This window comes from Muntiacus reevesi, chromosome 2 (genome assembly GCF_963930625.1).
Source record: "Muntiacus reevesi chromosome 2, mMunRee1.1, whole genome shotgun sequence".
NCBI classification, from domain to species: Eukaryota; Metazoa; Chordata; class Mammalia; order Artiodactyla; family Cervidae; genus Muntiacus; species Muntiacus reevesi.
The window spans coordinates 176,589,009-176,601,440 of record NC_089250.1 but is presented as its reverse complement, the minus strand read 5'-3'; the positions used below and the strand labels follow the sequence as shown (position 1 = coordinate 176,601,440).

General features: G+C 58.8%; 1 protein-coding gene across 2 annotated transcripts in view; it reads left to right on the top strand.

The window, feature by feature from the left end:
- Positions 1 to 12,432, top strand: part of RADIL (Rap associating with DIL domain) — a 56,902-nt gene that overhangs the window by 27,850 nt on the left and 16,620 nt on the right. For both annotated transcript variants that reach the window (XM_065923728.1, XM_065923729.1), the window contains 3 exons: positions 9,911 to 10,158; positions 10,766 to 11,383; positions 12,223 to 12,260. In XM_065923728.1, coding sequence (XP_065779800.1) covers positions 9,911 to 10,158; positions 10,766 to 11,383; positions 12,223 to 12,260 — 904 coding nt within the window. The remainder of the gene's footprint in view (positions 1 to 9,910; positions 10,159 to 10,765; positions 11,384 to 12,222; positions 12,261 to 12,432) is intronic.

Here is a 12,432-nt window from a genome sequence, read left to right as displayed (position 1 = left end):
CTGCTCCCAGCAGCCAGTGGTGGGACAGACGCAGGAGGACATCATGGGCGTTCCGGGTCGAAAGGGGGCCATAGACGGTGAGGAGGAGTCGCTGGTGCAGGCAGAGCCCTGTTCCTTGGGGCTCTCGGGCGGAAATCGCCACGTTCTGTTTCCTTCCTTCTTTTTCCTTGATAGCTGTGGGCCAGCGCACAGGCCCAGCTCCCCTTCCCATCCGAGCGAGGGAACCCCCTTGTTCAGACCTCTTCTGTGACCATCCGGAGAACACTGCTTTGGAGGTCGCTCATGTGTTAGGTTGGGTCCGCCGGATAATCTCTATCTTCAGATCAGCTGCTCAGGAACTCTAGTGATACCTGCAGGATCTCTCCTGCCCATGAGCCGACTCCCGGGAGAGACCCCAGGGGCAGAGGTCACGGGCACCTTAGACTTCTGCTCCCCCGTGGCCTTCCATAGTTACCCTGTGCTCCCATGGGGATGTACAGACCTATGTAAATACGGACGGGCGCAGGATTTTCATTAAAATTTGTTTTTTTTTTTTTTTTTTTTTTGAAGAAACAGGCTCATGTACTTATTTTTCTGTATTTTTTAAAAAAGATTGATTTTTTTCCTTTTGGTCGCGCTGGGTCTTCCTTGCCGCTCGTGGGCTTTCTCGAGTCGCCGCGAGCAGGGGCCGCGCCTCGTGGTGGCGTGCGGCCTTCCTGCTGCAGAGCTCGGGCTGTAGGCGCCTGGGCTTCAGTCGTTGCCGCGCAGGGACTCAGGGATCACGGCGCACAGGCTCTGAGTGCGGCCCAGTGGTTGCGGCACCTGGGGCTTCGTGGTCACATGCCCCGTGGAGACTTCCCGGGCCAGGGGTCAACCCCGTGACCCCTGCGTTGACAGGCAGAGTCTCAACCACTCGCCCACCAAGGAAACCCTCTGTATCTTGTCTTACCAAATTCCTGTTGAAAATCTCCCCATGTCATCTGTTACCATTTTAATTTATTCATTCCAGGGCTTATGGAATACTCCATGGTGTGGTCAGAGCATTGTGTACAAATCCTGAGCCCGTGGGCCGCAAATCCTGAGCCCGTGGGCCCCGAGCCCGCGCTCTGCAACAAGAGAAGCCCCTGCAATGAGAAGCCCGAGTGCCAGCGCTCCAGAGTGGCTCTCACTCTTCACAGCTGGAGCAAGACCCGTGTGGCAGTGACTGCCCAGCACAGCCAGTCATAAACAAACAGAATAAAAAGCCCAAAAAGCATCGCCGAGGCCACGCCTCTTAAGAGCACTTCATGTTATCCTGAGATTGTCTCTCAGCCATGGCTCAAAATTCTGCAAGTTTGCGCTCAAGAACCAGAACTCACCCACTCTGAGGGGGCCCCTGAGTGACTGGAATATTGCAAAGTCTGGCCCCCCAGGAACGGCAGCCAGTTTTCACGTGACAGCTGCTGTCTGGGACTCCCCATGTGCACGCAGGGTGCGTTCAGAGATGTGAAAGTGTGTCTCGTAATGGATGAAATATATACCATACGTGCGTGCATTCATTCACTTCTTCGTTCAGTAGGTAGAAAAGCATGTACATTTAAAAGCTTGCTTTCACCGGTAACATCCATGAGTGGTAAAGCGATACTTTCTCATCGCTGATTAAAATCAGAAGCAAAGCACGGAAGCCAGACAGCCCATCCCTGCCGTCGCCTCCCCGCTTCCCAGCTGACCCGCCCAGAGGGCCCCAGGCTCAGCTGTGAACTCTGGTCCTTGCTGGCGTTTAACCCCTCGGCTCACGGTGACACGCGTGTCCCACTGCTGCTAGACGGAAACTCCACTCTGTTCACCCTCGCTCATTTAAAGCATCAGCCCCTTGGGCCCTGTCCGCTCATAAATCTGAGTAAGTTTGTTTGGATTTGTGATCAGTGTTTGCATTCTTATGACCAGAGACAGCGTTGTACAGTGAGGACTAGTGTTCTCAAAGATGACCTTTTCTTCTCGTTCAGCTTCTGTTTTCTTTGAAGTTAACTGCTGTCGTTGTTATCTGTTTGCCCTTTTTCCTCGGTACTTTTCCCTCAGTATTCCTCGGTCCTCTGCCGGTATCTCTTCTCAGGATGCTCAGATGTGTGTGGGTTTTATCCAGTTGGCAGTGGCTGCTCTCCTGCCCGCTCTCGCCGCCCCTCCTTGGTGTCTCTGCAGAGGGGACCCCCTGCCCCCTTCTTCCTGGTTCTAGGTTTACGCCTGGCCTTGGAGGACTGACTTCTCCAGTGGCAGCCTGAGCGTGTCCATGGGAAGTGAAGTTGCTTAAAAGGTCTTTATTCTACCTTAATGCTTGATTAATAGTTTAGCTGGATATAGAGTTTTACATGAAAATACTTTCTCTCCTAGCATTTTGGAGGCCTCACTCCGTGTCTTCTAACTCTCCCTCTGGGAGAAGCTGTGACACATGATTCTCGCTCCTTTGGACTTAATCCCTGCCTTCTCCCCCTGGAAACACAGCGTCTCTCCCCCCAGGCTCATGGCACAGACTCAGTGTGTCTGTACCCTTTGTGTCAGATGTTTTTTTTTAATGTAATAACGATGGTTGTTATCAGTCATCCTGGCCGTGTGTCAGTCACTCGGTGGTGTCCCCCTCTCCGTGACCCCATGCACTGTAGCCCACCAGGCTCCTCTATCCATGGGGTTTTCCAGGCAAGAGTACTGGAGAGGGTTGCCACTTCCTACTCCAGGAGCAGTTATCATATTTGTTTATAAAGTCCATATTGTCTTTTTTTATGAAGGTTATTAAAATTTTCTTTGCGTATTTTGGCCCTTTATGCATTTTTTATCTCTACTCTGTTTAGCGACTTATAATGGGCCATTTTACCTTGAAAACGCCTGTTCTTTGGTTCTGAACAATCACCCCAGTCCTTGGATCTCCCCTCCTGGGCCTTCTCTTATCCAGGTTCGGTGTCTCCTGGACGGCCATCTTTCCGTGATCTTTTCTCTCTTAGTTTCTCTTTTTTGTCTTCTCGCTTGATTTTCAAAGTGGTTTTGTCGACTCTGTCTTGCGACCTGCATGCGCGTGGGCAGCCGTGCGGGCATCTGGAGACGTGGCGTCCGGGGTAGGGAGGCTCCTCCCTGTGGACCAGCAGAGCGGTGCTGGGCTCGGCTGGACGGCTGCATGCCCAGCTGAGTGCCGGGGGGTCAAGGAGCCCCTCCCGTGGGTCGGCGAGGCCTGGGGTGCCGGCTGGGCTGGTGCTGCTGTGTTTACCAGGATTCCCTCTTGGGGAGCTGGAGGAGTCTCTGGGGAATCCAGCAGGGCCTTCGGTTTCAGCTAGAGAAAACGCCGGCCTCCGCCACGCCGATCTGTCTCTGGCACGGCTCTGGGAGGCCCGTCTCCATCTGTGACGGGCTGACAAGTGGCCGAAGCATTTGATCTCCTCAGTTACCCATTATCTTAATTAGGTTATTAGCCTTCCCGGAGACGCTGCTCTTGCTGATTAAGGCCCTAATTAGTAGGAGAAGGTCCGGGTTTTACCACGGTGATAATGCTCCTCCGTACTTTAAGGCTGTTCTTGCTTAAAAACATTCTTTACTTTAATTGATTTGTTCTTCGTTGCTCTTCGGGCTTTTCCCTAGCTGCGGCTCCCCAGCTCTAAGCACAGACTCAGTAGTTGTGGTGCTTGAGCTTAGTTGCTCTGCGGCATGTGGGATCTTCCCGGACCAGGGTTCGAACCCGTGTCTCCTGCACTGGCAGGCGAATTCTTTACCACTGAGCCACCAGGGAAGCCCCTGCTTGGTACTTGAAAACGTTTTTATTGTTGAAAATTTGGAAAATAAGAAAAAGAATACAGAGGGTAAAAATCATCTGTAAAATTACCTCCAAAAGAGAATTGCTTTTAACATTTCGGTGCCTTTCGTTCTTTTCTTACTGTCAAGTTTATTTTCTTACATAACTCGGATCCACCTGTGTATGGAGCTCTTCCTCTTTTTCTAACCCAGTGTACTCACTCATGCTGTGAGCGCCACCTTTAGTGTGTCGCGGGGGGTGGTCTGCGTAACTGTGTCCTCAGTGAGGCTTCCGAATGTTTCCCACCTTTCTAAGTAATGCTTATGTAAGCATCTTTGGTTCCTTTCTGATTGTTTCTGGAGGATAGCAACTTGAAGGTGGGACTCATTCCTGGAGAGATGGTGGTGTTTTCAGATGCAGGCTTGTGCGTGTCTAACAGGACGTGGTTGGCGCCGGGCCCCTGGTTAGTTCTGACCTTGGCGAGGACCGGTGCCGGGTGATGCCCCCGCGGGCAGTTTCCGAGCACACCCGTCTCACCTCGTCTGCGTTCCCCTGTGGCTCTGGCCTTAAAGAGCCTCTGCTGGCTAGACCGGGAGACACAGTCATGTTAGTTTGTGTTTCCTCTAGTGTTTGTGAGATGCAGTGGATTTTAGCCTGTTCACCAGCCATCTACGCTTGATAGTCTGTACCCGCCTCTCGTTGCTTTCCTCATCTTTATTTTGAAATACTTCCAGTAGAGAACAAGACCGAGGGTAACCTAGTGACCTGTTTGTGCACCCATGACCCAGCTCCAGAAGTAAGACGTCCCAGCTGGAGTGTGGCGGGAGGACGTGGGGCCGTGGGCCGTGGAGGTGTCTTTGGCTCTCCGCTCAGCCCTGGCGAGGAAGCTGGGAAGCGCAGGACATCTGCATTTTGCCCGGGACTTGAACCCTTGGGCCGCTGGTGAGAAGGTGGGCATCTGTCAGCTCCTTGGGTGGCGGGCGAGGATCCGTGCCGGGGTGGGGCTGGGGAGAGACGGAGCTGCAGAACTGGCAGCATCCGACCTCCAGAGCGGCTGGTGTGGACGCGTCCTCATGCTGGTTGGAACAGGGGTTACTGCAGCCTGTGGCCGCTTGCAGGAGGCTGGGCACTCGGTGGGATGGATGTGAGGCTCGGTGCCTGCGCGGTGCCCACGGCGTCCTCCGGATGCCCTCCGCCCGGACAGGTGTGGCGGCAGGTCCTGAGGCTTCGGTCGGGTGTGGGGCTGTTGGAGGCACCCTGTGTGGGCCGTAGGTCAGTACCAAGGGTGAGGCGGGCACGTGGACTCGGCTTGCTGTCCCCTGGGGCTGCCCTGAGGGCCACACTCCCCGCCCCCCCCCCCCCCCCCCCCAGAAGGAACCACCGTCGTGATTTTGTAGCGGTCGTCTTCTCGGTGTTCCTCAGTGTTATCGCCCGTGTGTTTCTGCCTGTGACAGTTTGGCTCTACCTGTTTTGAGTTGTGCGGGTGGATTCATGACTCCTCCATCACACTGCTCCCAGCCGTGGCCTGCCCCCCCGCGAGTGAGTCTGGGAGCCACGTGCCCCGAGCATCCTGGCCCCTGCGTGTGACCCCCAGCGGTGCGCACCTGGCCGGGACTGGCTGGACGCTGAGGGTGCGTGTTTTCACTTGACCTGGCGAGGCTGGCTTCCTGGCTTACAGCTCATTGGCGACCTCAAGTGCGTGCTCTGCTCTTGTGCATCTTCTGTTGTCTGGTCTTTTCCTTACTGATTTGTTGAAACGTGAAAAGTGGGAGTTGCTCAGTCACGTCCGACTCTTCACGACCCCATGGATTATACGGTCCATGAAATTCTCCAGGTCGGAATACTGGAGTGGGTAGCCGTTCCCTTCTCCAGGGGATCTTCCCAACCCAGGGATTGTACCCAGTTCTCGCTACATAGCTGGTGGATTTTTTTCCCGACCCAGAAATTGAACCAGGGTCTCCTGCATTGCAGGCGGATTCTTTACCAACTGACTATCAGGGAAGCCCTGTATTGATTTGTGGGTGTCGTTTATTCTAGTTTCTAGTCTTTATCAGCGATACGTGTTGTAACTGTTTCCTCCAGATCTATGAGATGATGTTCTAGATTCTACTTACAGCGTCTTTTGATGAGTAAACTGTCAGCGTGGCTGGTTTTGTTCATTCTCTTCTTCGTGGTCAGTGTTTTTGTCTCAGTTTTGTGTGAGAAGTCCTTCCCAGTCTCCGGGGTCATAAAGATATTCCCCTCGTTCTCTTTGGAGAGCTTTCTGGTCTTGCCTTTCACGTGAGGGTCTTTAAAGCCTGTTTTAAAAAATGGAAATAAAATTGACATAACAAGGCTAACAGTGTTAAAGTGCATTCCAGTGGTGTTTAGTACCTGCCCACATCATTCTGGCCTTTTATTGTGTCTTTTCGGTGTATTATAGCACAGTTGACCTGGTCATCCTGCTATTGGTGGAGAGGAGTAGTTTCCAGCTTGGGCCTGTTTGCAGTGATTCTGCTGGGGCACGTGCCTCTGACGCCCACCGCGGAGTGGCCTTGCCGGTCAGCAGCAGAGCCTCCGCCCCGCAGCGTGCAGGGCGCTGACCGTTCCCCTTCCTCTCGCGCTTGCTGTCTCTTTCACTTCACTTTCTTTCATTTCTGTCGGCAGCACTTCGTGGTTTTCAGTGATGTGGTCTTACCAGCTTTTGGAAGATTTGTTCCTTGTTTCCTATTTTTTGACGCTGTTATAAATGGTGTCATTTGTAATGACATGCCCCTTTCTCTTTGTTTCTAGTATTTAAAAACAGTATTGCATTTCTTTACATGTGGTATCTAGGCCCCTTGCTGAGTAAGTTCATTTCTTACTTCTAATAGTTTGTCCATAGATTCTTTTGCATTTTCTGTGTACACAGTCACATCGTCTCTAAAATAATTACAGGTTTCTATTTTTCCAGTCCTCCCCCCGGCCCGTGTGTTTTTCGGATGTGACTGTACTGGTTGGGACCCCAGTTCGGCATGAACAGAAGTGGTCGGCAGGCCTCACGTGCTCCTTGTGGGGAGGTGGGTGCGCATAGACGTTTCTGTTTAGAACTGTGTTTGCCCATGGGAAGATTGAGCCTGGGAAGCCAGGTAGCATATTCCTATTTCACTGCAGTTCCTTTGTAGGGTTTATTATAATGAGAGAACGAAATGGAATTAAATGTAAAGTGCACAGAATAAGGCCAGCCATGTAGGAGGCAGATGCTCTTCAGACGATCCTGAGGTCTCTGTTGTACGTTTCAAATACAAAAAAGCTTCACGTTAAGCTCACGGGTCACTTGGTTGTCGTGGAGCTGCGTTATGCAGCCTTTGCTGACCTGGAAACAGCATTCCAGTCCAGAGGGCGTGTTGAAGGCGGGTCTGACTCGGGATTTCGCCATGGCTGTGGCCGAGTCTCTCTTAGCAGCGCGTCCCCAGCTGTTGTTAGGGCCCTGAAGTCGTCTCAGTTACCCCGTTTTAGCAAAACTCGCCTGCACAGGCTCGTTTGCCTTGTCAGCCCCCCATCCCAGTCACGTCCGAGTCCTGCCCCAGCCGCGGGGGTTGGGGTGAGCAGCAGAGACTTCTCCGAACTGTGTGTCTTGTTTCAGACCCTCTGGTTCCTGGGAGAGACGCTCACACAGGGCCCCGGGGTCAAACCTAACACTGTCCAGAACGTCCTGACACGCAGGAAAAGGCTTGTTGTTCTTCCCAGGGCTGCTCTGGAGCCCTGACGACAGCTGCTTCCAACGTTCACGTCCCCTCCGCCGTGTCCAGGGTCCTCGCCTCTCTCCTGGCAGAGAGGACAGAGGACGGGATGCCTGGACCAGCGCAGGAACCTCCGTGTGGTGGGGTGTCCCCCGCTGCCTGTGCTGCCTGGCCCGGAGCGTCTGATGGGGGAGACTCGGGTCCCGCCCTGCAGTGCTGCTGCCAGAGGAGAGCCCGCTCCTTCCCTGAGCCGCGAGCATCGTGCCTGGAGGACATGCCGCCCCTCTGTCCATCAGGGACCCCTCCCCCAGGTGCGACCCCCTTCCCCGCCAGAGGCACCCCGTCCAGGAGCGATGCTGCCCGCGCATCCTGCCTCCCGCTATACGGGGACGCGTCCCCGTCCCAGGCTCAGCGAGGAGGGTCTGCTCAGCTGGGCAGAGCTGCCCTGGTTTTGCGCGGCACTGGGACACGTGCATCAACCCCGGAAGCTACGACCTCCTTGGAGCGACTGGCCGCACGGCGATCCCCCCGCCTCGGGGCAGCTGCAGAGTCCTCACAGGGGAGGACACCGCGTCGTGCTTATGACTTGGACTTTAAGGAAGTTTTAAAAAATAAAGGATAGACTGTAATGTACTTGACACCTGCCTACTTCCCTTCCTGAGTTGACCTGGACATTTAAAAAATCTTGTTTATTTAGTTTTTATGAGTGAGTAGACGGCACACACAGCTGTCTCTGAAGCGTGTCCTAGTGTGTGCAGGTGTGATGCTCCGCGTGTCCTGGTAGGCCCCCGGGCCCCATCCCCCGGCCTGTAAGCCTAGTTCTAGAGTGCGCTGTGTGCCTTTCTGTCTGCTTTTGCAAACAGCTTTACCTGCACGGGGATCCCACCACAAGCACGTGCGAGGGCGCTTCCCGTGCGGCTTGGCCCGTGTGAACAAAGGTCTCCCGCCCTCCCGGCCTCCCCGGGCAGCGGGCAGTGTCTCCGTCCTGCCGGGCAAGCGGTCCCCGTCCTTGCTCGGTGTCCGCACGGGAGGGTCGTCCTGGCTGTGCCCCCACGGGGTCTGCAGCGTTCGTGTCGGCTCCGCGTGCTGGCCGTGCTGTTGGTGGTCCAGCGACCCTGGCCACCAGCTGCCCCCGTCTTCCCCCCGGGGCCCGCGGAGGGGCCCTGGGAGCCGGGCTGGCGGCGCTGTTCAGCACTCCAGGCAGTTCTGAGCGCGGGTGGGTGAGAGGCCCTGCCGTGGCCTGGGAGGGGTCATTGCGGGGCCGGACCCCAGCTGGAGGAGTGGGCCCGGGTGGCTGTGAGCTGGCGCCACACCACGCCCGTCTCCTGCAGTCCCGGGGACCCTGGCCGCGGGCTCCAGGCCTTGTCCTGGTCTGGGAGGGAAGGGCGACCCTCTGGGCTCTGTTGCCGCCTGGGAGCCCTCGCTTCTGGGAGGCGGCTCTGGGCATGTCCTCTATGGAGGGAGGGGGGCAGGGGCTCGGCAGCGATGCTCCAGCCGGCACACAGGACAGAGAGGGCTGCCTCCTCCACGCCTGCCTCCTGCCCCCACCCCGCCTCTCCCCCGGCTCCCTGCCCGAGTGCTGGCCAGGCTCGGCTCTGCGGCAGCGGCCCCGGCCCCGGCAGACAGCTCGCGCTGCGGCTGGGCTGAGCGGAGCGGCCTTCCTCCCGCAGCCCCGGCCCCCTGTGGGCTGCAGAGGCCCGGCTTCCCTCTCCTGCTGGAAGCAGGTCTGTCTCCCTCCGGCTTGGCTGCCAGCGCCTGGTAAGGCAGCGCCCTTGGCCACGCTTGCCCCCACCCTTCCCCCGGCGGTGTCTGCTTCTGTCTGGAGTGGTCGTGGGCAGGACGCTGCAGACAGCGGCTGTGGGGGCTCTCGGAGGGCTCAGAGCAGAAGCCCTGGCCGGCCGGGGACGCGGCCGTGACGGGAGACCAGAGTTCCGGGTGGCTTCCCAGCTTCAGTGTGGCTCTAGTGTGAAGAGCGCGTCCCACCCGCACAGGTCTGTCCAAGGCTTTCCTGGGGTGAGAGTGTGTGTGCGCGAGTGGGCACAGCACACCTCTGACCTGCCGTGTTGGAGGCGGACCAGGAAGGACCAGCTGTGCGCCGAGTGGTGGGCTGGGGGGCCCCGGCGAGTCGGCGGCTTCCTCCTGTGGGATGTGGGGCGGATGAGCGGTCTCATCTAACCAGCGCGCACGCACACGCAGGGTGCCAGGGTGCCAGGGTGGGCCAGTGGACGGGTTGGGCTTGGCATCCCGCAGGGACCCACTGCAGCGTGCCGTCGGGCTCCTGTGGGGTGTTTGGGGTTCAGGACGGCCGGGCTGCCAGGAGCCCCCAGGGTGCCCAGTCTTCCAGGGTGCGGCCCGTGGGCAGACTCCTGCGGCTCCCCAAGGCCCGCTGGACGGCGCAGTGACCGGCATGAGTGGCTCCTGTGGCCTGAGCCTGAAGCTGGAGGCTGGGCCCTGCTCACCCCGCCCGGCTGCTTTTCAGGGATCAACGCCCAAGCCCGGAGGCTGCAGCGGAGCCGCGCCAAGGGAACCCCAGCCCCAGCCGCAGGGGGCGCCCGGAGCCCTCCTCCAGCCCGGCTGCGCCGCACGGTCAGCGAGACCAGCCTGAGCTCGGCCGCCGGCCTGCCTGCCGCTGCCCGGGGCGCTGAGGAGCCTGCCCAGGACGCCATGCGCTGCTCCCTCTATGAGTCGCCCCACCTGCTGCTTCTGCAGGGATACAGCCAGCAGCACGTGAGCCCCTCACGGGGGTGGGGGGGCCTCTCAGATGGGGGGAGAGGGGCTCTCAGATGGACCGGGGGCGGGGGGCGGGGCTCTCAGATGGACGCCTGCAGCTGGGGCTGGGGGCTGCGGTGGCTTTGGTTGGTCCTGGACTCTGGAGGAGAGTTGAGGCTTCCCTGCCCTCTGCTTCCGGAACATTCCCTGGTGCAGCTACAATAGGAGGCAGCAGGGCCCTGGGAAGGGCTCTCCCAGCTCCTTGCTGATCCCAGCCTGGGGCTCACCTGATACCGACCCCGCCCACCTGTCTCTTAGGTCGCTACCTGCCTGGCTTTGGGGGGAGTCTGCCGCTTCTCCCGGGGGGCTGGCGAGTCCCAGGGACTGGTTCCTGTGGGCCGGTGCCCGCCTCCCGTGGCCCCCACTGTGTGCAGGGCCGCCTCTCACGTCTCCGTTGGAGTCGCCCCTGGTGCCTGGGAGACGGGGTGGATGCCCAGGGTGGGCAGGCTGTGGGCAGGCTGCAGTCAGGACGCGCTCCAGGCTGGGCGCCCCAGGCAGCTTAGCTGGCAGGGACGGAGTCGCTGGCATGGCGTCCAGCCCCTGATCTCCGGTGTCTGCGTTTCAGGACAGCCTGGTGTACGTGCTCAACCGGGAGCGGCACACGGTGGGCCAGAGGACCCCGTCCAGCAAGCCCAGCATCAGCCTCTCGGCCCCCGACATCCTGCCCCTGCACTGCACCCTGCGGCGGTGCCAGCCCTCGGGCCCGGGCCCGGCGGGGGCCCAGCTGGTGCTGGAGCCGCTGCCCGGGGCGCCTGTCTCGGTCAACTTCGCCGAGGTGGGGGCCCGCCCGGTGGTGCTGCGGCACGGAGACCTGCTGTCCCTGGGCCTCCACTACCTGCTGCTGTTCAAAGACCCGGCGCAGGCCCGCCCGCTGCCCGCCCAGGCCCTGGCCCGCCTCCGGGCCGCGCCGCAGAGCTGCCGGCTGTGCGGCGCCCCGCTCCGGGCCCGCAGCGCACCCGCCCCGCCCCGGCCGCGGCCGCTGCAGCTGGAGTTCGAGCCTGACGTGGAGGACACGCTGCTGCAGCGGATCATGACGCTGGTGGAGCCGGGCGGCGATGACCCCGCGCTGACCCCCGCCTTCCTGCTCTGCGTCTGCGTCCAGCACTCGGCCACCCGCCTCGAGCCGGGCTCCTTCGGGCAGCTGCTACTCAAGATAGCCCGGCTGATCCGCGAGACCGTCTGGGTCAGTGGTGGGGCCGGGCCGGGCGGGTGCAGGGGCTGGCTGTCGGAGGCCCCGAGCTCCACGGCTGACCCTCCCTTCCCGAGTCTGCCCTCTGTCCGATGCTGGGTGTTGGTTCGTTCTCACAGCAGCCCCCCTCCCTGGCGCTCACGCGTCTCCTCAGTTCAGGCGCCGGGAGTGCTGAGAGAGCCCGAGAGGGAGTCTGTTGGGGCCATGCCGGGCCACCCTCACTAAAGCAGGAGTCATTTCCTTTTTTATTTGTATGTATGTGTGGCCGTCCCCTAGGCATGTAGGATCTTAGTTCCCAGACCAGGGATCATAACACAAGCCCCGTGCCGTGGAAGTGCGGGGCCCTAACCACTGGATTGCCAGGAGAGTTCCAAGAGTGATTTCTTGATTAAAAGGGACAGAAAACATTGGCTAGGCCTGAGTCCCCGTGGGCACGTGGAACTGCGCTTGTACAAACTCAAGCCCACGTGCAGCTGCTTGTTGTTTCCGGGGACTGGCTTTTAAAAGTGCATTTACGTAGCTTCACCATCAGAGAGTTGCTGGAATCCTTGTTCTGAAACCTGTCAAACGTTTGACCCGTTTTTCCTCTTCCCTGCCTGGCCAGTTGTTACGTAAGAGAGCTGGGTGTGAAATGTCCCTTCTGTGCTGGGAGGTCCGACCAAATGGGAAGACAGGTCCCACGTGGCTTAGACCAGGTCACTGGGTACGGGATGCCCCGGCAAGGAAGCCGCGTGAGCACGTGGACGGGAGCTGCCGTCGGTGGTGGTCTGACTGCACACAGCCGTGCTGGCCTCTCTGTCTCATCTTTGCTCTCTCCCTGTTTCTGATTGTAGGAGAAAACCAAAGAACTGGCAGAGAAGCAGGCGCTCCTGTAAGTATGGTCCCGTCACTGCACACCCCCCCACCTGGCCCCTGGTTCCCGAGGGGCTCAGACCCAGCTCCCTCCACCCCTGCCGGGGTCTGCTCTGCACTTCCATGAACCGTGGTGTGGAGGAGACTCGAGAGTCCCTTGGACTGCGAGGAGATCCAACCAGTCCGTCCTA